This window comes from Melozone crissalis, unplaced genomic scaffold, assembly GCF_028551555.1.
Source record: "Melozone crissalis strain CALT ecotype California unplaced genomic scaffold, PUWL_Pcris_2 ptg000694l_1, whole genome shotgun sequence".
Classification (NCBI taxonomy): Eukaryota; Metazoa; Chordata; class Aves; order Passeriformes; family Passerellidae; genus Melozone; species Melozone crissalis.
The window spans coordinates 12831-38443 of NW_026536357.1; the positions used below are offsets into that span (position 1 = coordinate 12831).

At 50.8% G+C, this 25613-nt stretch overlaps 1 protein-coding gene across 1 annotated transcript; it reads right to left on the bottom strand.

The window, feature by feature from the left end:
* Positions 1-451: 451 nt before the first annotated feature.
* On the bottom strand, positions 452-24390 carry LOC128950521 (maestro heat-like repeat-containing protein family member 1). The gene is made up of 10 exons (XM_054295389.1): positions 24333-24390; positions 18204-18341; positions 16883-16997; positions 15213-15359; positions 13693-13881; positions 11205-11357; positions 10982-11116; positions 6791-6893; positions 5333-5398; positions 452-881 (listed from the first exon to the last, which is right to left on the bottom strand). Exons 2-10 carry the CDS (start codon positions 18314-18316, stop codon positions 796-798), a joined length of 1107 nt encoding a protein of 368 aa, XP_054151364.1. The 5' UTR covers positions 18317-18341; positions 24333-24390; the 3' UTR covers positions 452-795.
* Positions 24391-25613: the final 1223 nt, after the last annotated feature.

Below are 25613 nucleotides of genomic sequence, written 5' to 3' on the forward strand. Positions count from 1 at the left end.
GTGGAATAGGACTTGTGAGAAGACCTGGAATGGGATCTGGAATGGGAACTGAGATGGGAATCTGGAATGGGATCTGGGTTAGGATCTGGAATAGGACTTGGAAAAGGATTTGGAAAAGAATTTGGAATAGGATCTGGAATGGGACCTGGAATGGGAATCTGGGATGGGATCTGGGCCAGGATCCCAAAGGCAAAGCCGGAGGTGGGACAGAATCGGGGCAGGACCAGCCGGGGAATTCCAAGGTTTTCGCTGTGGATGAGAGGCCGGAGGAACCCCTGGATCGTCCCCATGGAGACACCGGTGGGGGGATCCCCCCTCCCCACCCCCCAAATCCTGCGGAATCCCAAAATTCCAGAGAGCCAAAATTCGGGAGCCAAAAGCTTTACTTAAAAACAGGTCTCTGTACAGGGGGAAATTCCAGGTGGGAATTTTGGAAACAGATCCCGTTATCCACTGGGAAGCAGCAGAGAGGGACGGGGGTGGAGGGCTGGGAATGGACCCCATCCCGAATTCCGGTCGTTTTCCCACTTTTTTTGTCCCCGAGGGTGGAGGTGATGGAAGACTTTTCCCATGGATTGGGATCCCCCGGGGTATTGCTGAGCGGAGCTGGGAATTCCCAGGAATTTTGGGAATTTTGGGAATTCCGGGATTCAGAGGAGGCAGATGAGGAGTCCCAGGGTCTCAGAGCTGAGAATTCCCAGGAATTCTGGAATTCAGAGGAGGCAGATGAGGCATCCCAGGGTCTCGGAGCTGGGAATTCCCGGGAATTTTTGGAATTTTTGGGAATTTCGGGATTCAGAGGAGGCAGACGAGGCGTCCCAGGGTTTCGGCCACCTTGACCCTCACGGCTGGAACCGGATCCTTGAGCAGCAGCTGCAGGGCTGGAACGGCAGAGACGGGATTGGGATTGGGATTGGGATTGGGATCGGGATCGGGATTGGGATTGGATCAAGATGGGGATCGGGATGGGGATCGGGATCGGGATTGGGATCGGGATTGGGATCGGGATCGGGATCAGGAGGATTGAGATTGGGATCAGGATTGGAGTCAGGATTGGGATCAGGACTGGGATTGGGATTGGGATTGGGATTGGAGAAAGCACCAGAATCAGGATTGGGATGAGGATCAGAATTGGGGTCAGGATTTGGATTGGGATCGGGATCAGGATCAGGATCAGGACTGAGGAGTCAGGGATCAGAATTGGAGTCAGGATTGGGATCAGGATCTCTGGATTAGGATTGGGATTGGGATTGGGATCAGGATCAGAATTGGGATTGGGATTGGGATTGGGGGCAGCATTGGAGTCAGGATGGGGATCAGAACTGGAGTCAGGATCAGGATGGGGATCGGGATCAGGGTTGGGACCAGGATCGGGATCAGGACTGGGATTGGGTTCAGGATTGGGATTGGGATCAGAATCAGGATCAGGATCAGAATTGGAGTCAGGATCGGTATCAGGGTCAGAATCAGGATTGGGATTAGGATGGGGATCAGGATCGAGATCAGGATCAGGAATGGGATAAGGATTGGGATTGAGATCGGATCAGGATTGGGATTGAGATCAGGATTGGGTTTGGAAGCAGGATCAGGATCAAGATTGGGGTCAGTATCAAAATCAGGGTTGGGGTCAGGGTCAGGAATGGGATCAGGATTAGGATTGGGATTGGGACCAGGGTCAGGAGGACTGAGATTGGGATCAGGACTGGGGTCAGGATTGGGATCAGGACCAGGATTGGGACTGGGATTGGAGTCAGGATCAGAATCAGGATTGGGATTAGGATCAGAATTGGGGTCAGGATTGGGATCAGGATCGGGATTGGGATCGGGATCAGGATCAGGATTGAGATTGGGATTGGGATCAGAATTGGAGTCAGGATTGGGATCAGGATCTCTGGGTTAGGATGGGGATTGGGTTTGGGATTGGGATCAGGATTAGAATTGGGGTCAGGATCAGGATTGGGATCAGGATTAGAATCGGGATTGGGATTGGGATGGGGACTGGGATCAGGATCAAGATTGGGATTGGGATCGAGATCAGGATCAGGGCTGGGACTGGGACCAGAATTGGGATCGGGATCAGGATTGGGATCAGGATCGGGATTGGGATCAGGATCGGGATTGGGATTGGGATCAGAATTAGAATTTGGGTTAGGATTGGGATCAGGACCAGCACTGGGATTGGGATTGGAGTCAGGATCAGAATTGGGGTCAGGATCAGAATTTGGATTGAGACTGGGATCGGGATCGGGATCAGAATTGGGGTCAGGATTGGAGTCAGAATCAGGATCGGGATCGGGATCAGGATCAAGATCAGGATTGGGATCGAGATCAGGATCAGGGCTGGGATTGGGACCAGAATTGGGATCGGGATTGGGATCAGGATCTCTGGGTTGGGATTGGGATTGGGATCAGGATTGGGATTGGGATCAGGATCTCAGGATTGGGATCAGGATCTCAGGATTGGTATCGGGATTGGGATCAGGTTTGGGGTCAGGATCGGATCAGGATCAAGACCAGGATCAGGGTCAGGACCAAGGTCCAGACTGGAGTCGGGACTGGAGTCAGGATCAGGATCAGGATCAGGATTGGATTCATTGGATTGTGATGGTCCCAAAAATTAATTGGATTGTGATGATCCCAAAAGGTTAAAATTGAATGTTTGGGATGATGCCAAAACCCCTAAAATTAAAAGGAAAGGCTCCGGATGATCCCAAAAAATGAAAAGCAAAAGCCTGGGATGATAAAAAAAAATTTAAATGTTTGGGATGATCCCAAAACCCCCTAAAATTAAAAGGAAAGGCTCTGGATGATCCCTAAAAAATTAGAAGTGAAAGTTTGGGATGATCTCAAAAAACCCTAAAATTAAAAGGAAAGGCTGTAGATGATTCCAAAAAATTAAAGTTAAAAGTTTGGGATGATCCTGAAAACTTAAAATTAAATGTTTGGGATGATCCCAAAACCCCCTAAAATTAAAAGGAAAGGCTCTGGATGAAATCCCCCCAAAAAATTCAAAATTAAAAGCTTGAGATTATCCCAAAAAATTAAAAATAAAAGTTTGGGATGATCCTAAAAAATTAAAATCCCAAAAAGCCTAAAAAGAAAATGGAAAGGTTCAACATGAACCCAAAAAATTAAAATTAAAAGTTTGGGATGATCCTAAAAAACTAAAATTAAATGTTTGGGATGATCCCAAAACCCCCTAAAATTTAAAGGAAAGGCTTTGGATGATCCCCAAAAAAAATTAAAGGAGAGGTTTGGGATGATCCCAAAAACCCTAGAATGAAAATGAAAGCTTCAGGATGATCCCAAAATATTAAAATTAAAACTAAATGTTTGTGATGATCCCAAAAAAACTCTAAAAGGAAAGGCCCTGGATGATCCAAAAAAAAACTAAATTAAAAATAAAAGCTTGGGATGATCCCAAAAATAATTTAAAGGAAATGTTTGAAATGATCCCAAAAAATTAAAATTAAATGTTTGAGATGATCCCAAAAAGCCTAAAATTAAATTGAGAGGCTCTGGATGATCCCAAAAAAAAAAAAAAAAAAAAAAAAGAGAAGTTTGGGATGATCCCAAAAGAATTAAAATTAAATGTTTGGGATGATCCCAAAAAAACCCTAAAATTGAAATGAAAGGTTCTGGGTGATCCCCCAAAAAAATAATTAAAAATAAAAGCTTGGAATGATCCCAAAAACCCAAAAATTAAATGTTTGGGATGATCCCAAAAAACCCCTAAAATTTAAATGAGAGGCTTGGGATGGCCCCTAAAAAAATTAAATCTAAAAGCTTGGGATGATCCCAAAAAATTAAAATTAAATGGTTTTTTTCCGAGTTTTTTTCCTTGTTTATCCCCCATTTTTTGGGATCGGAGAACCCCCCCCAGGATCCCCAAAATTCCCGGAATTCCGGGCGAATTCCTCCTCCCCCCTTTTCTCCCGGAAGGGCCCTCGGAGCCGCTGGAAAATGGAATTTTTCCCTTTTTTAGAGTTTTTTGCGGCTGCCTTGGAAAGGTCGGGAATTTTCCGGGCTCGGCTCCACGGGATGAGGTCAGAGCTGAGAGGGGAAAAAATCCCGAAAATCCAGAAAAGTGAGATCACCCCAATGCCACGGAGCCAAAAAAGGCCGGAAAATGGGATTTTCTGTCCCTAAAAATGGGATTTTATTTCCCCTTAAAAATAGGTTTTGGTTCCCCTAAAAATGGGAATTTTTTCCCCTATTAATGGGAATTTTTTCCATAAAAATGAAGAATTTTAGCCTTAAAAATGTGATTTTTTTTCCCCTAAAAATGGGATGTTTTTTCCCCTAAAAATGAGATTTTTTTCCCTAATAATTGGATTTTTTCCCCTAAAAATGAGGAATTTTGACCTGAAAACGTGATTTTTTTTCTCTAAAAAAGTGAGAAAAAAAAAAGTCCCCGTAAAAAGGGGAGTTTTTTTCCCCCTAAAAAAGGGATTTTTTTTTCCCCTAAATTTTAGTAATTCAGCCCTAAAAACACAGACCTTTCCCCAAATATGAAGTACAGATCCTACAAAATGTAGTTGCTTTTTTTCCCTAGAAGGTGGAAATCTGGGAATTTGGAAATTCAGGAATTTGGGAGTTTGGGGATTTGAAAATTCAGGAATTTGGCAACGTGGAAATTCAGGAATTCAGGGATTTGGGACTTCGGGAATTTGGGAATTTGAGAATTTAGGATATTGGGAATTTAGAAATTCAGGAGTTTGGGGATTCAGGGATTCGGGAATTCAGGAATTCAGGGATTTGGGAATTCGGGAATTTGAGATTTTGGGAATTTAGGATATTGGGAATTTAGAAATTCAGGATTCGGGGATTTGGGGATTCGGAAATTCAGGAATTCAGGGATTCGGGAATTCAGGAATTCAGGGATTTGGGACTTTGGGAATTTGAGATTTTGGGAATTTAGGATATTGGGAATTCAGAAATTCAGGATTCGGGGATTTGGGGATTCGGAAATTCAGGAATTCAGGGATTTGGGACTTTGGGAATTTGAGATTTTGGGAATTTAGGATATTGGGAATTCAGAAATTCAGGATTCGGGGATTTGGGGATTCGGGAATTCAGGAATTTGGGGATTTGGGACTTTGGGAATTTGAGATTTTGGGAATTTAGGATATTGGGAATTCAGAAATTCAGGATTCGGGGATTTGGGGATTCGGGAATTCAGGAATTCAGGGATTTGGGAATTCAAGAATTCGGGAATTTGGGGATTTAGGACATTGGGAATTTAGAAATTCAGGAGTTTGGGGATTTGGGGATTCGGAAATTCAGGGATTCAGGAATTTGGGAATTCAGGAATCTGGGAATTCCCACTCACCGGAGATGAGCTGGTCCAGGTCCACCTGCTGGCCCTGCTCCTCGTCCATGTGGAGCACCAGGAACCCTGGAGGGAATTTTGGGATCAGGGGTTGGAATATTCCTTAAAAAACCCCAAAATTATCCCAAAAAAGCCCCATAAAAATATCCCAAAACTGAACAAAACCAGCACGAAACCCCCCAGGAGCGATGTCACCGCCTGGTGACAAAAGCCACCCCTGTGGTGACCCCCAAGAGGTGACAGGACCTGAGTCCACCATGGGACAACACTGGGGTCACCAGAGACCCCAAAAACTTCAAAATCACCCCAAAAATCACCCCAAACCAGCCCAAACCCCCTCAGGGGACCTCCAGGGCCGATGTCACCTCCTGGTGACAAAAGCCACCACTGAGACCACAACAGGTGACAGGGCCAGGGACAAGTTTGGGGTCACCAGGGACCCTAAAATCTCCAAAATTCCCTCAAAAACCATCCAGGATCACCCAAAACAGCCCAAACCGGCCCAAACACCCCTCGGGGACCTCCAGGGACAATGTCACCTCCAGGTGACAAAAACCACCACTGTGACACCAAGAGGTGACAGGACCAGGGTCTGCTTGGAGACAAGGTCAGGGTCACCAGGGACCCCAAAACCTTCGAAATTCCCTCAAAAACCATCCAGGATCACCCCAGAACAACCAAACCCGGCCCAAAAACCCCTCGGGAACCTCCAGGGACAATGCCACCCCTGGTGACAAAAGCCACCACGGTGGTGACACCAAGGGGGGACAGAAATCTGAGTCTACCAAGGGACAAGACTGGGGTCACCAGAGACCCCAAAATCCCCCCAGAATGTCCCAAAACCACCCAGAACCAGCCCAAACCCCCTTGATGGACCTGCAGGAGCGATGCCACCCCCGGTGACAAAGGCCACCACGGTGGGGACACCAAGAGGTGGCAGAACCAGGGGACAAGATCAGGGTCACCAGGGACTCCAAAACCTCCAAAATTACCTCAAAAACCATCCAAGATCATCCAAAACAACCGAAACCGGACCAAAAACCCCTTGGGGATCTCCAGGAGCGATGCCACTCCCTGGTGACAAAAGCCACCACTGTGGCGACACCAAGAGATGACAGGACCTAAGTCCACCCAGGGACAAGACTGGGGTCATGATGGACCCCAAAACCTTCTGAATTACCCCAGAAATGACCCAGAACCACCCAGAACCAGCCCAAACCCCCTTGGGAACCTCCAGGGACAATGTCACTCCCTGGTGACAAAAGCCACCACGGTGGTGACACCAAGGGGGGACAGAAATCTGAGTCTACCAGGGGACAAGACTGGGGTCACCAGAGACCCCAAAATCCCCCCAGAATGTCCTAAACCCACCCAGAACCAGCCCAAACGCCCTCGGGGACGCCCGGGACCGATGCCACCCCCGGTGACAAAGGCCACCGCGGTGTCCCCGTCCCTCACCGACGAACATGGCCGCCGCCGCCCGCAGCTCCCGCCAGGGGCTCTTGAAGTAGAAGAGGTTGGTGGAGATGAGGCGGCCCAGCAGCGCGGGGTGGCTGCGCATCTGCGGGGACACCGGGGACGTTGGGGACACTGGGGACAGCGGGGACACTGGGGACGTTGGGGACACTGGGGACAGCGGGGGGACACTGGGGACAGTGGGGGCAATGGGGGCATTGGGAGCAATGGGGACAGAGGGGACGTTGGGGACACTGGGGACAGCGGGGGGACATTGGGGGCGTTGGGGGCAATGGGGACATTGGGGACACTGGGGACAGTGGGGGACATTGGGGGCATTGGGGGCATTGGGAGCAATGGGGACAGGGGACGTTGGGGACACTGGGGACACTGGGGACATTGGGGACAGTGGGGACACTGAGGGGACAGTGGGGACATTGGGGACACTGAGGGGACAGTGGGGACATTGGGGACATTGGGGACAGCAGGGTACACTGGGGACAGTGGGGACACTCGGGGGACATTGGGGGCATTGGGAGCAATGGGGACAGAGGGGGCATTGGGGACATTGAAGGCATTGGGGACATTGGGGGCATTGGGGACACTGGGGACATTGGGGACACTGGGGACAGCAGGGACAGTGGGGGCACTGCGCACATTGGGGACAGTGGGGACACTGAGGGGACAGTGGGGACATTGGGGACATTTGGGAAACTGGGGACACTGGGGACAGCGGGGACACTGGGGACAGTGGGGACAGGGGGGATGTCAGTGAGATCAGGGGGATTGGGGACATCAGGGACACTGGGGACATTGGGGACGGGGGGATGTCAGGGACATCAGGGACACTGGGGACACTGGAGGCAATGGGGACAGTGGGGCAGTGGGGATATTGGGGACATTGGGGACACTGGGGGGACACTGGGGACGTTGGGGGCACTGGGAACAGAGGGGACAGTGGGGACAGTGGGGACAGTGGGGACAGCAGGGACAGTGGGGGCAATGGGGACTTTGGGGGCAATGGGGACGTTGGGGGCACTGGGAACAGAGGGGACATTGGGGACATTGGGGGCAATGGGGACTCTGGGGACACTGGGGACATTAGGGACATCGGGAATGCTAGGGACATTGGGGACAGTGGGGACAGTGAGGATGTTGGGGACATTGGGGACACTGGGGACAGAGGGGACAGAGGGGATGTCGGGGATGTTGGGGACATGGGGAACTGGGGACATTGGGACATTGGGGACACTGGGGACGTTGGGGGTGTTTGGGGCAATGGGGACACTGAGGACATTGGGGACAGCAGGGTTGCTGAGGACATTGGGGACAGCAGGGGGATACTGACATCACCGGGGACACTGAGGCCACTGGGAACGAAGGGGACATCGGGGACACTGGGGGATTTGGGACAGGGGGGATGTTGGGGACACAGAGGACATTGGGGACAGTGGGGACAGTGGGGACAGCAGGGATGTTGGGGACAGTGAGAACACTGAGGACATTGGGAGCATTGTGGACAGTGGGGGCAATGGGGACCTTGGGGGCACTGGGGACATCGGGGACAGTGGGGGCAATGGGGACACTGGGAACCTTGGGGACATTGGGGACATCGGGGGCAGAGGGTACGTCAGTGAGATCAGGGGGACATTGTGCACACTGAGGACATTGGGGGCAATGGGGATAGAGGGGATGCTGGGGACAGTGGGGACAATGGGGACACTGGGGACATCAGGGGCACCGGGGACGGAGGGGACATTGGGAGACTGGGGACATTGGGGACAGTATAGACAGTGGGGACACTGGGGACATCAGGGGGAATGGGGACATTGGGGACATTGGGGACATCAGGGGGAATGGGGACAGCAGGGACAGCAGGGACTGCAGGGACGTTGGGGACATGGGGGACATCGGGGGCAATGAGGACAACAGGGACATCGGGGACATTGGAGACACTGGGGACATTGGGGACATCAGGGATGTTGGGGACAGTGGGGGACTTGGGGACATTGGGGGGATTGGGGACTTTAGGGACAGAGGGGACACTGAGGGGGATTGGGGGTATTGGGGACATTGGGGGCAATGGGGGATTTTCTGGAATATTGGGAATGTTTGGGATATTGATGATATTGGGGACATTGGGATCTTGGGGGACTGGGGACATTGGAGACACTTGGGACATTGGGGGCATTCCCACATCGCCTCAATGTCCCCACATCCCCATGGTCCAATTCCAGTGCCCCAATATCCCAATATCCCAATGTCCCAATATCCCAATATCCCAGTATTCCAATATCCCAATATCCCAATGTCCCAATGTCCCAGCATCCCAATGTCCCAATATCCCAATGCCCCAATATCCCAATATCCCAATATCCCAATATCCCAATGTCCCAATGTCCCAATGTCCCAGCATCCCAATGTCCCAATATCCCAATGTCCCAATGTCCCAATATCCCAATATCCCAATGTCCCAATGTCCCAATATCCCAGCATCCCAATATCCCAATGTCCCCATATCCCAATATCCCAATATCCCAGTATTCCAATATCCCAACATCCCAATGTCCCAATATTCCAATATCCCAATGTCCCCATATCCCAATATCCCAATATCCCAATGTCCCAATGTCCCAACATCCCAATGTCCCAATATTCCAATATCCCAATGTCCCAATATCCCAATGTCCCCATATCCCAATATTCCAATATCCCAATATCCCAATGTCCCAATATCCCAATATCCCAATATCCCAATATCTCAATGTCCCAATGTCCCAACATCCCAATGTCCCAATATTCCAATATCCCAGCATCCCAATATCCCAATATCCCAATATCCGAACATCCCAATATCCCAATGTCCCAATGTCCCAATATCCCAATGTCCCAGCATCCCAATATTCCAATATTCCAATATCCCAATATCCCAATATCCCAATGTCCCAATATCCCAATGTCCCAGCATCCCAATATTCCAATATCCCAATATCCCAATATCCCAATATCCGAACATCCCAATGTCCCAATGTCCCAATATTCCAATATCCCAATATCCCAATATCCCAATATCCCAATATCCCAATATCCGAACATCCCAATATCCCAATGTCCCAATGTCCCAATATCCCCCATATCCCCCATATCCCAATGTCCCCATATCCCAAATTCCCAACATCCCAACACCCCAATGTCCCAAAATCCCCGCGATGTCCCACCAGGAAGTTGGCGGCGGCGTTGATGAACTCCCCGTAGTGCAGCCCCCGCACATCCCAACATCCCAAATTCCCAATGTCCCAATATCTCAATATCCCAATGTCCCAATGTCCCAATGTCCCAATATCCAAATATCCCAATGTTTCAATATCCCAACATCCCAATATCCCCATATCCCAACGTCCCAATGTCCCAATATCCCAATATCCTGATATCCCAAAATCCCAATATCCCAACATCCCAACGTCCCAATGTCCCAATGTCCCAATGTCCCAATGTCCCAGTATCCAAATATCCCGATGTCCCAACATCCCAAATTCCCATGATGTCGCACCAGGAACTTGGCGGCGTCGTTGATGAACTCCCTGCAGTGCAACCCCCGCACATCCCAATATCCCAAATTCCCAATATCCCAATATTCCAATGCCCCAATATCCCAATATTCCAATGCCCCAATGTCCCAACATCCCAATATCCCAAAATCCCGATGTCCCAATATCCCAAAATCCCAAAATTCCCGCAATGTCCCACCAGGAACTTGGCGGTGTTGTTGATGAACTCCCGGTAGTGCAGCCCCCGCTCTTCCCAATATCCCAATGTCCCAATATCTCAATATCCCCATGTCCCAATGTCCCAATACCCCAATTCCCAATATCCCAACATCCCAAAATCCCAAATTCCCAAATTCCCAGTGATGTCCCGAGGATGTCGCACCAGGAACTTGGCGGCGTCGTTGATGAACTCTCCGTAGTGCAGCCCCCGCTCTTCTCAATATCCCAGTATCCCCCATATCCCAAATTCCCAACATCCCAACGTCCCAAAATCCCCGCGATGTCCCACCAGGAACCTGGCGGCATCGTTGATGAACTCCCCGTAGTGCAGCCCCCACACATCCCAGTATCCCAATGCCCCAATATCCCAACATCCCAACATCCCAACATCCCAAAATCCCAAAATCCCCGTGATTCGATGTCGCACCAGGAACTTGGCGGCGTCGTTGATGAACTCGCCGTAGTGCAGCCCCCGCTCTTCCCGCAGGTGATTCCCGAACATTTCCCGGAGCCCCTCGCAGCCCAGGCCGGGCCCGCACATCCTCAGCGCGAACTTGCACGCCTGGAAAAACCGGGAACGCCGGGAATCGGGCGCGGGGGATCCCCGGATCTCCCGTCCCGAACCCCCGGGAATTCCCGGGGAGCCCCACCTTGACCACGTCGGGCTGGGGGTCCTGCAGGTGCAGCAGGAGCGTCACGAGCCCGTTGAGGATCTGCTCCGAGAAAACCTCGGCGTCGGCGCGGCCGAAGCGGGACAGGTTCCCGAAGAGGAGGATGGAGGAGTGCCGCAGCTCCGCGTGCTCCTGGGAAAACGGGGGAAAACGGGAATCGCGGGGGGAGAATCCCAGAGATCCCGTCCTGGGATCCCCAAATCCCCATCCTCTGATCCCAAAATCCCACCCTGGGATCCCAAAATCCCATCCTGCTGTTCCCATCATTCCCAAACTGGGATTCCCAAATCCCACCCTCTGATTTCAAAATCCCATCCTGAGATCCCCAAATCCACATCCTGTGATCCCACCATTCCCAATCCTGGTAATCCTACCATTTCCATCTTGAAATCCCAAAATCCCTACGCTGTGATCCCACCACTCCCATCCTGAGATCCCTAAATCCACATCCTGTGATCACAAATTCCCTGTCCCGTGATTCCAAAATCCCCATCCTGCAATCCCAAAATCCCCATTCTGGGATCCCAAAATCACCATGTTGTGATCCCCAAATCCCAAACCCAGGATCCCATCATTCCCATCCTGGGATCCCACTAATCCCATCTTGCTTTTCCCAAAATCTCCATCCTGTGCTCCCACCATTCCCAATCCCACTTTCCCCACCGTTCCCATCCTGGTTTTCCCAAGCCTGGGGCACAATCCCTGTGGGACAATTCCAACGGAACAATCCAATGGGCTGATCCCAGTGGAACAACTGCAATGGGAAAATCCCAAAGGGGAAAATCCCAATGGGAAAATCCCAATGGGAAAATCCAAATGGGACGATCCCAGTGAGACAATTCCAATGGGCCAATCCCAATGGGACATTCCCAACTGGACAATTCCAATGGGACAATTCCAATGGGACAACTGCAATGGGAAAATCCTGATGGTAAAATCCCAATAGGGACAATTCCAATGGGTCAATCCCAATAAGCCAATCCCAATGGGAAAATCCCAATGGGACAATTCCAGTGGGAAAATCCCAGTGGGGCAACTCCAGTGGCACGACTCCAATGGGCCAATTCCAGTGGGAAAATCCCAATGAGACAATTCCAGTGGGTCAATACCAATAGGATGATCCTTATGGCATGATCCCAGTGGGACAGTTCCAGTGGGACAATCCTGGTGGGACAATTCCAATGGGAAAATCCCAATGGGCCAGTCCAAATGGGACAATTCCAATGGGAAAATCCCAATGGGATAATTCCAATGGGAAAATCCCAATGGACCAATCCCAGTGGGATAATTCCAATGGGATGATCCCAGTGGGACGATCCCAGTGGGACAATTCGAATGGGAAAATTCCAGTGGGAAAATCCCAATGGGGCAATTCCAACAGGACAATGCCTGTGGGACAATCCCAACGGGGCAATCCCAATGGGACAATCCTGGTGGGACAATTCCAATGGGAAAATCCCAATGGAACAATCCCAATGGATGATCCTTATGGCATGATCCCAGTGGGACAATTCCGGTGGGACAATCCCAGTGAGACAACGCCAGTGGGAAAATCCCAATGGACCAATCCCAGTGGGATAATCCTGGTGGGAAAGTTCCAATGGCACAATTCCAATGGGACAATTCCAGTGGGACAACTGCAATGGGTCAATCCCAATGGGACAATTCCAATGGTCCAATCCTGATGGAAAAATCCCAATGGGACTATACCAGTGGGACAATTCCAGTGGGACAATTCCAATGGGAAAATTCTGACAGAAAAATCCCAGCGGGACAATCCCAGTGGGATAATCCAATGGGAAAATCCCAATGGGCCACTCCCAATGAGACAATCCAATGGGCTGATCCCAATGGGACAATTCCAATAGGCCAATCCCAATGGGAAAATCCCAGTGGGACGATTCCAATGGGACGATCCCAATGGAACAATTACCAGTGGGACGATCCCAATGGGATGATCCCAGTGGGACAATTCCAGTGGGAAATTCCCAATTGGACAATCCCAGTGGGAAAATCCCAATGGGACAATCCCAATGGGATGATTCCAATAGGCCAATTCCTATGGGACGATTCCAATGGGACAATTCCAATGGGAAAATCCCAACGGGACAATTACCAATGGGACGATCCCAATGGGATGGTCCCAGTGGGACAATTCCAGTGGTAAATTCCAATGGGAAAATCCCAATGGGCCAATCCCAGTGGGACAATTCCAATGGAATGATCCCAATGGGACAATTACCAATGGGACGATCCCAATGGGACGATCCCAGTGGGACAATTCCAGTGGGAAATTCCCAATGGGGCGATCCCAGCGGGACAGTTCCAATGGGAATATCCCAATGGACCAATCCCAAGCACAACACAGGAGCACGGATGAAGATCCAGGAGAAACCCCAGCCCGAGGGAGAAATCTGGGATGGGAGATCCCCACGGGATGGAGCCAAGGCCATTCCCGGCTCCTCACGCTGTCGAAGAAGGGCCGGATGCGGATGGCGACGCGCAGCACCAGGGACCGCACGTCCCGCTCCTCCAGGCGGTCCAGGATCCGGGAGAGGCTGGACATGGCCTCCAGCGCCAGCAGGTTGTTGGGATCGTCCTTGTCGTCCAGGCCGTTCACCATGGAGGCCAGCAGCTGCGAGCCGTGCCGCCGGATCTGCCGGGAAAAGCGGGATCGCAACCGGGAAAAGCGGGATCGCAACCGGGAAAAGCGGGATACGGAGCCCTGGGAGGGAGCTGGGGGGGATTGTCCCTGAGAAAAGTGGGATTGAGGGGATCCAGGGGGATCTAGGGCAGGATCTGCTCCCAGGGAAAAAGGGATGGGGAAGGAGGGAATGGGCTCAAGTTGGGATTTTTGGGAATATTCCCCTGGAGTTTTGGGCAAACAGGTGAAATGGGAATGGGGAATTCCTGGTGAGCAGCTGAGGGAGCTGGGGGAATTGTCCTGGAAAAAACTGGGATTGAAGGGATCCAGGGGGAGTTTGGGATCTGCTCTGAGGGAAAGAGGGATGGGGAAAGGGGGAATGGGCTCAAGTTGGGATTTTTGGGAATATTTTCCTGGAGTTTTGGGCAAACAGGGATTTGGTGGGTTCATGGTTGGGAATGGGAGAGTTCCCAGGAGTGGCTGAGGGATCTGGGGGGGCTGTTCCTGGAGAAAAGTGGGATTGAGGGGATCCAGGGGGAGTTTGGGATCTGCTCTGAGGGAAAAAGGGATGGGAAAAGAGGGAATGGGCTCAAGTTGGGATTTTTGGGAATATTATCCTGAAATTTTGGGCAAAGAGGCATTTGGTGGGAATGGGAATGGGGGAGTTCCCAGGAGTGGGGGGCTGTTCCTGGAGAAAAGCGGGATTGAGGGGATCCAGGGGGAGTTTGGGATCTGCTCTGAGGGAAAGAGGGACAGGGAAAGAGGGAATGGGCCCAAGTTGGGATTTTTGGGAATATTATCCTGAAATTTTGGGCAAAGAGGGATTTGGTGGGAATGGGAATGGGAGAGTTCCCAGGAGAGTCTGAGGGATCTGGGGGGGCTGATCCTGGAGAAGAGTGGGATTGAGGGGATCCAGGGGGATCCAGGGCGGGATCTGCTCCCAGGGAATGGGACAGAACCCAGGGAACGGCCTCAGGGTGGGATTTTCAGGAATATTCCCCATGAATTTGGTGGAATTCTGGAATTTGTGGCCGAGGATTCCCGTGAAAAACTGGAAAAAGAGGCCAATCCCAACTGGAATTCCTGCAGGTCCTCGAAATATTCCTGGGTATCCCTGGAAAATGGGGCTGGGGAAAGGCTCTGGCACGTCCCGGGACCTCCCGGGAATGGCTCCATAAAATCGGGATTTTCAGGATTCAGAGCCTCCCGGTGCATCCCAATCCCTGGAGCTGCCACAAAACCTCACCCCGATGTTTTGTAGGGAATTCCTTCCCCTGTGGAAGCGGGAATCCATTCCCAATCCCCCTCCAAATCCCAAATCTCCGGAGCTGCTCCCATCCCACCTGTTCCGGGGAGCCCGAGGCGACGTTGCCGAGCCCGCGGAGCGCCAGGACGCGCACCAGGAGGCAGGGATCCTTCTCCAGCGCCGTCAGCGCGTCCAGGATGGGCTCCAGCAGCACCAGGTCGTTCACCACGTTGTGGCTGAGCAGCTGGAGAAGGGAAAAAACCTCGGGATACGGCGGGAAAATCCCCCCGGACCCATGAGGGGGGAGATGGAATTCCCGGGAGGAGCCGCTCTGGGATAATCCAGGGAAAACTCAGCTGGGGTGGGATTTGGGGGGTCTGGAATGGTTTTGGTGCAGGATTGGGGAAATTTGGGAAGTTTTGGCTCCAAAGAGCCACTCTGGGTCTGGAGTTCCTCTCATCCTGAGGATCTGCTGGAATTTTCTTCTCCTTCCCAGCAGCGCCGGCTGGAATTTGAAACCCTCAGAGATCTGAGCAGGGTCTGGATTCCCGGATGGGATCCAGGAGGAGCTGGGAATTTGGGATGGGGGATGGATGGATGATGGATGGACAGATGGATCCATGGGATGGATGATAGATCCATGGATGCATCCATGGATGGATGGATGAATCCACGGAACCATGAATGGATGGATGGATCCATGGATGGATTCATGGATGATGGATGGATGGATGGATGGATGGATGGATGGATGGATGGATCCCTGAATAGATCTATGGATAGATCCATGGATGGATAGATGGATACATCCATGGATGGATAAATACACGGATGAATCCATGGATGGGTCCATGAACAGATCCATGGATGGATGGATGGATGGATGGATGGATGGATGGATGGATGATGGATCCATGGATAAATCCATAGATGATGGATGGATCCATGGATGGATCCATGGATGGATATATGGATGGATGACGGATGGATGGATGGATGGATCCATGAATAGATCCATGGATAGATCCATGGATGGATGGATGGATACATCCATGGATGGATAAATACACGGATGAATCCATGGATGGATCCATGAACAGATCCATGGACGAATCCATAGGTGGATGGATGGATGGATAGATCCATGGATGGATGGATGGATGGATGATGGATCCATGGATAGATCCATGGATGGATGGATGAATCCATGGAACCATGAATGGATGGATGGATCCATGGATAAATCCATGGATGATGGATGGATGGAGGGATCCATGGATAAATCCATAGATGATGGATGGATCCATGGATGGATCCATGGATGGATTCATGGATGATGGATGGATGATGGATGGATCCATGAATAGATCCATGGATAGATTCATGGATGGATAGATGGATACATCCATGGATGGATAAATACACGGATGAATCCATGGATGGATCCATTAACAGATCCATGGATGAATCCATAGGTGGATGGATGAATGGATGGATGGGTGGATGGATGGATGGACGGGTGGATAGATGGATCCATGAACAGATCCATGGATGGATGGATGAATCCATGGAATCATGGATGGATGGATGAATCCATGGAACCATGAATGGATGGATGAATCCATGGAACCATGGATGGGATGGATGGATGGATGGATGGATGGATGGATGGATGGATGGATGGATGATCTATGGATGGATGGACGGACGGATCCATGGGATGCATGGAGTGCAGCCCATCCGGACATTCCCGCGTTTCCCACTCACCTCGGCCAGGAAGGCGCTGCTGGTCACTCTCTGGCATTCCAAGGCGCTTCCCAGCACCGGGATGAGGCTCCGGACGATGGGCGGCAGCCGGGGCCCGCAGAGCCGAGCCATCGCCCTGGGGGTACACCAATCCCAGCAATCCTCGGAATTCCGGGAATCCTGGGAATCCTGGGAATCCCTGGAATCCCTGTCCCCAGGCAGGACCACACCCAGCACTGAAAACCGGGATTGACCCACAGGGAACGATCTGGAACATCCCGGACACCCCATCCGGGTTTTCTTTGGGATGGGTTCCCCAAAAGTTGGATATTCCCAGTCCCAGTTATTCCCAAATATTTGGGGATTTTTTTCCCATAATTCTCAAATGATGGGATGGGATGCACCAGGATAATCCAGGAATTCCAGGGATGCAGCAGGAAAAGGGAGGAGTTTTCCATGGGGACCTTTGGGAAATGCAGGATGGGTGGGAAATTGTGGGATCGGAGACACCGGGAATTCTGCAGACGGATTGGGGACATCGGGAATTCTGCACTGGGATCAGAGACACTGGGAATTCCATTTTGGGACTGGAGACACTGGGAATTCCATACTTGGATTGGAGACACCAGGAATCCCATTTTGGGATCAGACACACTGGGAATTCCATACTGGGACTGGAGACACCAGGAATCCCATTTTGGGATAAGTGACACTGGGAATTCCATACTGGGATTGGAGACACTGGGAATCCTGTTTTGGCATCAGACACACTGGGAATTCCATGCTGGGATTGGAAACACCAGGAATCCCATTTTGGGATTGGAGACACTGGGAATTCCATACTAGGATTTGAGACACTGGGAATCCCGTTTTGGAATGGGTGACACTGACACTGGGAATTCCATCCTGGGATTGGAGACACTGGGAATTCCATTTTGGGATTGGAGACACCAGGAATCCCATTTTGGGACTGGAGACACTGGGAATTCCATACTGGCATTGGAGACTCTGGGAATCCCATTTTGGGGTAAGTGACACTGGGAATTCCATACTGGGATTGGAGACACCGGGAATCCCATTTTGGGATCAGACACACTGGGAATTCCATACTGGGATTGGAGACACCGGGAATTCCATACTGGGATTAGAGACACCAGCAATCCCATTTTGGGGTGGCTGACACCGGGAATTCCATACTGGGATCGGAGACATCAGGAATTCCACAGCAGGACCAACTTCCATCTCCAGCTGCCTCCACCCGTCCACATTCCCGGGTGCAAAGTGATCCCACCCCACCCCAAACCCGCGGAATTCCCTGGGAATCTCCCCCAGGATTCCCCACCTGGCCAGGAGGGCGATTCCGTCATGGTGCCGCTCGGGAATCTCCATCAGTTCCCAGCCCCCGGCGCTCCCCACGTCCCGCACGACGTCGTCGTTCCCGGCGCGCGCCAGCATCGCCCTCAGCGTCTGCACCGCACAGCTGGAAAATCGGGATTGGGAGCGGGATCGGGATTGAGTTTGGGAGTTTGGGATTGGGTGGGATCTGGGGCTGGATTTGGGACTGGGTTCAAGATTGGGTCTGGAATTGGATCAGGGCTTGGATTCAGATTCAGTTTGGGATTGGGTTTGGGACTGGATTTGGGATTCGACCTGGGGTTGGATTTGGGATTGGATTCGGGATTGGATCTGGGGCTGGATTTGGGATTGGTATCGGATTCAGGATTGGATTTGGAATTGGATTTAGGATTGGATCTGGGATTGGCTTTGTAATTGGATTTAGGATTGGATCTGGGACTGGATTTGGGATTGGATTGAGGATTGGATTTGGACTGGATTCAGGATAGGATTCGGGACTGGATTCAGGATTGGGTTTGGGATTGGATTTGGGATTGGGTTTGGATTCACAGAATTGGAATTGGATTTGGAATTGGATTTGGGATTGCGTTTGGGACTGGATGTGGGATTGGATTTGGGACTGGATCTGGGATTGGGATTGGATTTTGATAGGGATTTGGGACTGGGATTGAGTTTGGGAGTTTGGGATTGGGTGGGATCTGGGGCTGGATTTGGGACTGGGTTCAAGATTGGGTCTGGAATTGGATCAGGGCTTGGATTCAGATTCAGTTTGGGATTGGGTTTGGGACTGGATTTGGGATTCGACCTGGGGTTGGATTTGGGATTGGATTCGGGATTGGATCTGGGGCTGGATTTGGGATTGAGTTTGGGATTGGATTTGGGACTGGATTTGGGATTGGGTTCAAGATTGGGTCTGGAATTGGATCTAGGGTTGGATCCAGATTCTGTTTGAGATCGGATTTGGGACTGGATTTGAGATTCGACCTGGAGTTGGATTTGGGATTGGATTTGGAATGCATTTGGGATTGGGATTGGATTCAGGATTGGATTTGGGATTGTGATTAGATTTGGGATTGGATCTGGAATTGGATTTGGAATTGGATTTGGGATTGGCTTCAAGATTGGGTCTGGAATTGGATCTAGGATTGGATTCAGTTTGGGATTGGGTTTGGGATGGGGTTTGGGGTTGGAGTCTGGAATTGGAGCTAGGATTGGATTCAGTTTGGGATTGGGTTTGGGATGGGGTTTGGGGTTGGATTTGGGATTGGACTTTGGGTTGGATTTGGGATTGGATTTGGGAATGGATCTGGGGTTGGATCTGGGATTGGGTCTGGAATTGGATTCAGATTCATTTTGGGATTGGGTTTGGGATTGGGATCAGGATTGGGATGGGATCTGGGGCAGCATTTGAGATTGGGTTTGGGATTGGATTTGAGACTGGACCTGGGATTGGATTCAGATTCAGTTTGGGATTGGGTTTGGGGTTGATTCAGGATTGGATTTGGGTTTGGGATTGGATTTGGGATTGGATTCAGGATTGGATTTGGGATTGGGTTCAAGATTGGATTCAGGATTGGATTTGGATTGGATTCAGATTCAGTTTGGGATTGATTTGGGATTGGATTTGAGATTGGGTTTGGGAATGGATCTAGGACTGATTTGGAGTGTATTCGGGATTGGATTTGGGTTTGCGATTGGATCTAGGATTGGATTCAGACTGGATTTGGGATTGGATTTGGGATTGGATTTCGGGTTGGTTTTGGATTTGGGATTGGGTTTGGGATTGGATTTGGATTGGACCTGGATTGGATTCAGACTCGGTTTGGGATTGGGTTTGGGGTTGGATTTGGGATCGGATTTGATCCGGGGTTGGATCTGGGATTGGGTTCAGGATTGAATTAGGGTTTGCGATTGGATTTGATTTGGAATTGGGATCTGGATGGGATCTGGGGCTGCATTTGAGATTGGGTTCGGGATTGGATCTGAAAGTGGATCTGGCTTGGATTCAGATTCAGTTTGGATTGGGGTTGGGATTGCATGTGGATTTGGGATTCCACCTGGGGTTGGATTTGGAATTGGGTTTGGGATTGGATTTGGGATTGGATCTGGTATTGGATTTGGAATTGGATTTAGGATTGGATCTGGGATTGGCTTTGGAATTGGATTTAGGATTGAATCTGGGACTGGATTTGGGATTGATTTGGACTGGATTCAGGATTAGGTTTGGGATTGGATTCAAATTGGGTTTAGGATTGGATCTGGGATTGGGTTGGGATTGGATTTAGGATTGGATTCAGGATTGGGTTTGGGATTGGATTCAGGGTTGGGTTTGGGATTGAACCTGGGATTGGGTTTGGGGGATTGGATTTGGGATTGGGTTTGGATTCACAGGATTGGATTTGGGTTTGGAATTGGATCTGGAGTTGGATTTGGGACTGGATCTAGGAGTGGATCTGGGATTGGGTGTGGGACTGGATTTGGGATTGGATTTGGGACTGGATTTGGGATTGGGATTGGGATTGGATTTTGATAGGGTTTTGGACTGGATTCAGGATTGGGTTTGGGATTGGATCTGGAGTGGATTTGGGATTGGATCTGGGATTGGATTCTGACTGAGTTTAGGAATGGATCTGGGATTTGGTTTAGGATTGGATTCAGGACTGGATCTGGAGTTGGATTTTGGATCAGATTTGCAATTAGATTTAGGATTGGGTTTGGGATTGGATCTGGGATGGGATTTGGGATTGGATTCAGACTGGATCTGGGGCTGGATTTGGGATTGAGTTTGGATTCAGGATTGGATTTAGGTTTGGGATTAGATCTGGGGCTGGATTTGGGATTGGATTCAGGAATGGATTTGGGATTGCGTTTGGGACTGGATCTGGTATTGGATTTGGGACTGGATATGGGACTGGATTTCGGATTGGGATTGGGTTTGGGATTGGATTTTGATTGGGTTTGTGATTGGATTTGGGATTGAGTTTGAGATTGGATTTAGGACTGGATTCAGGATTGGATCTGGGGTGGATGTGGGACTGGATCTGGAATTGGATCTGGAATTGGATTCTGACTGAGTTTAGGACTGGATCTGGGATTGGGTTTGGGATTGGATTTGGTATTGGATTTGGACTTGGATTTAGGATTAGATTTGGAATTGGATCTAGGATTGGATTCAGACTGGATTTGGGATTGGATCTGGAATTGGATTTGGAATTGGATTAGGGTTTGGAATTGGATTTAGGATTGGATTCAGGAGTGGATTTGGGATTGGGTTTGCGACTGGGTTTGGGATTGGATCTGGAATTGGATTCTGACTGAGTTTAGGACTGGATTCAGGTTTGGGTTTGGGATTGGATTCAGAACTGCATTTGTGATTGGATTTGGGACTGGATTTGGGATTGGATTCGGGATTGGCTCTGGCTCCATCCAGGACATCCCAAGGGAATCCCGTGCCTGGGGAATGCTGGAGCTGGAGCCCTCCCAGCGCACCGGGAACCGGATCCAAGACAAAAAAACCGGGAAGGGAAAAACTCCGGAGCTACTTGAGGGAAATATTTTTTCACGGAACGAAGGATTTATAGGGCTGGGACTGCTCTGCCGCGGAGCAACATCTGGAACAGATCCGTTATCCCGTCAAAACACCGGCAAGGGGAGCCAGGGATAAATCCCGGCTGTCGGAATGGGGATCCCACACACGAAGGGAATCCGGGATTCGGGATTGCCCCTCGGAGCTGCCGTCCCGGATTTCCCCATCGGGATTTGTCCCGTTCCCCAGGGAATTGTGGGGGGTGGGAGAACCCCGAGGATTCCAGGGCAGCCCCTGGAATGCTGGAAATTTGGGAATAATGATGGAAAACAGATCCCAAATATGGGGATCACCCTGGAAAACATTCCCTGGGATCTGGAGCATCCTTGGATTCATGGTTGGATGGGATGGGATCATCCCAGAGGTTTTCCAGTCTCGGCCATTCCATAATTCCAAAAGATCCAGGATCCCACTGAATCATCCCAGAGGTTTTCCAACCCCGGCCATTCTGTGATTCCAAAGGATCCAGGAAAACCCAAGGATGAGGCCCAAGGATGGATTCCCGATGGAAAATCCGGGAGTTTTCCCAAAAATCTCCCAGAGGAGGTGGAAAGATGCCAGTGGAGATTTCCCTGTTTTGGATGGCCCAGGGAAAAGCGGGACAAGGAATGGGAATGGGAAAATTCCAGGGAAAAAAAAAATCCTGGAGTGCTGGAGAGGCCTCGGAGCCTCTGGGATTAATTAAAGACTAATTAATTAAGGAAAGCTTGGGTTCTGTCGGGTTTGGGGAAATCCTGGAATGTGGGAATGGGGTGGGAAGGGAGGGGATTTAAGGATGATCCCATTCCCATGGGGCAGTTCCAGGGGTGCCCATGGAATTCTGGGCTGGTTTGGGATGGAGGGAATTTTGGGATCAGCCCATTCCCCAGTTTTTCCATGGGACAATTCCAGGGATGGGGTAGCCCCAATTTCCCTGGAATTCACTCCCCCATTCCTCCTTTTTTTGGGAAATCTGCTCCAACATCCCATCCCATCCAATCCCATCTCATCCCATCCATCCCATCCCATCCCATCCCATCCCATCCCATTATTCCATTATCCCATCCCATAAATCCATAAATCCAACAAATCCCATCCCATGGATCCCATCCCACCCCATCCCATTATCCCATAAATCCTATAAATCCCAGCCCATTATCCCATTATCTCATCCCATAAATCCTATAATTCCCAGCCCATTATCCCATTATCCCATCCCATAAATCCTATAAATTCCATTATCCCATCCCTCCCATAGATCCCATCCCATTATCCCATATCTTATCCCATAAACCCCATAAATCCCATCCCATAAATCCCATCAATCCCATCCATTCCCTCCCAAAAATCCCATAAATCCCATAAATCCCATAAATCTCATCCCATAATTCCCATCAATCCCACAAACCCCATCATCCCACCCCCGTTTCCCCCCCAAACTTCCTTTTCCCATGGAATTTCCCATAGAATTCCCACCTTCTCCCACAGAATTCCCACGTTTCCCCAAGGAATTCTCACAGAATTCTCACCTTTTCCCACAGAATTCACATGGAATCCTCACTGTTTCCCCAAGGAATTCCCACAGAATTCCTGCTCTTTCCCCCATTGAATTCCCACCCTTTCCCCCCATGGAATTCCAGTTTTCCCCAGTTTTCCCTATGGAATCCCCACTTTTCCACACTTCCCCCGCCTTTTCCCCATAGAATCCCCACTTTTCCCCATGGAATCCCCACAAAAATTCCCACCCTTTCCCCAGGGAATTCCCACTTTTCCCCCACAGAATTCCCACTTTTCCCCACAGAATACCTGCCTTTCCCCACAGAATCCCTGCAGAATTCCCACTTTTTCCCACAAAAATCACACCTTTTCCCCAGGGAATTCCCACTTTCCCCCACAGAATTTCCACTGTTCCCCACGCTTTCCCCAGGGAATTCCCAACCTTTTCCCATGAAATTCCCATCAGAATTCACACTTTTCCCCTCTTTACTCTACGGAAATTCCCCCATTTCCCCATCTGCAGGGCTGCAGGCGGCCCTGTCCCGGCCCTGCAGGGCCCGCGGCAGCCGCACCCTCAGGGAATCCCCACTTTTCCCCACAGAATTCCCATTTTCCCCCACTTTTCCCCACAGAATTCCCATTTTTTCCCCACTTTTCCCCACAGATTTCCCATTTTTTCGCACCTGCAGGGCTGCAGGCCGGCCCTGTCCCGGCCCTGCAGGGGCCCGCGGCAGCCACACCCTCAGGGAATCCCACTTTTCCCCACAGATGCACCACTTTTCTCCACAGAATTCTCATTTTTCCCCATTTTTTCCCCACTTTTTCCCCTTTTTTTCCCCATTTTTTTCCCCATTTTCCCCCCATTAATTCCCATTTTCTCGCACCTGCAGGGCTGCAGGCCGGCCCTGTCCCGGCCCCTGCAGGGCCCGCGGCAGCCACACCCCCAGGGAATCCCCACTTTTCTCCCACAGAATCACCACTTTTCCCCACAGAATTCCCATTTTTTTCCCCACTTTTCCCTCAATATTCCCATTTTTCCCCCCCATTCCGCACCTGCAGGGCTGCAGGCCGGCCCTGTCCCGGCCCTGCAGGGCCCGCGGCAGCCGCACCTTCAGGGAATCCCCACTTTTCCCCTCATTAATTCCCACTTTTCCCCACAGAATTCCCATTTTTTCCCCACTTTTCCCCACAGATTTCCCATTTTTTCGCACCTGCAGGGCTGCAGGCCGGCCCTGTCCCGGCCCTGCAGGGCCGCGGCAGCCGCACCCTCAGGGAATCCCCACTTTTCCCACAGAATCACCACTTTTCCCCACAGAATTCTCATTTTTTCCCATTTTTACCCCACTTTTTCCCCTTTTTTTCCCCATTTTTTCCCCATTTTTTCCCCATTTTCCCCCCATTCCGCACCTGCAGGGCTGCAGGCCGGCCCTGTCCCGGCCCTGCAGGGCCCGCGGCAGCCACACCCCCAGGGAATCCCCACTTTTCCCCACAGAATCACCACTTTTCCCCACAGAATTCCCATTTTTCCCCCACTTTTCCCCACAGAATTCCTATTTTTCCCCACTTTTCCCCCAGATTTCCCATTTTTTCGCACCTGCAGGGCTGCCGCCGGCCCTGTCCCGGCCTGCAGGGCCCGCGGCAGCTGCACCCTCAGGGAATCCCCACTTTTCCCCACCGAATCCCCACTTTTCCCCACAGAATTCCATTTTTTTCCCCACTTTTCCCTCATAATTCCCATTTTTTCCCCCCATTCCGCACCTGCAGGGCTGCAGGCCGGCCCTGTCCAGCCCTGCAAGGCCCACGGCAGCCGCACCTTCGGGAATCCCCACTTTTCCCCTCATTAATTCCCACTTTTCCTCACAGAATTCTCATTTTTTCCCCATTTTTCCCTCACTTTTTCCCCTTTTTTTCCCCATTTTTTCCCCATTTTCCCCCATTCCGCACCTGCAGGGCTTCAGGCCGGCCCTGTCCCGGCCCTGCAGGGCCCGCGGCAGCCGCACTCTCAGGGAATCCCCACTTTTTCCCACAGAATCACCACTTTTCCCCCACAGAATTCCCATTTCTTCCCCACTTTTCCCCACAGATTTCCCATTTTTTCGCACCTGCAGGGCTGCAGGCCGCCCTGTCCCGGCCCTGCAGAGCCCGCGGCAGCCGCACCCTCAGGGAATCCCCACTTTTCCCCACAGATGCACCACTTTTCCCCACAGAATTCTCATTTTTTCCCCATTTTTTCCCCACTTTTTCCCCTTTTTTTCTCCATTTTTCCCCCATTTTTTCCCCATTTTCCCCTCATTAATTCCCATTTTCTCGCACCTGCAGAGCTGCAGGCCGGCC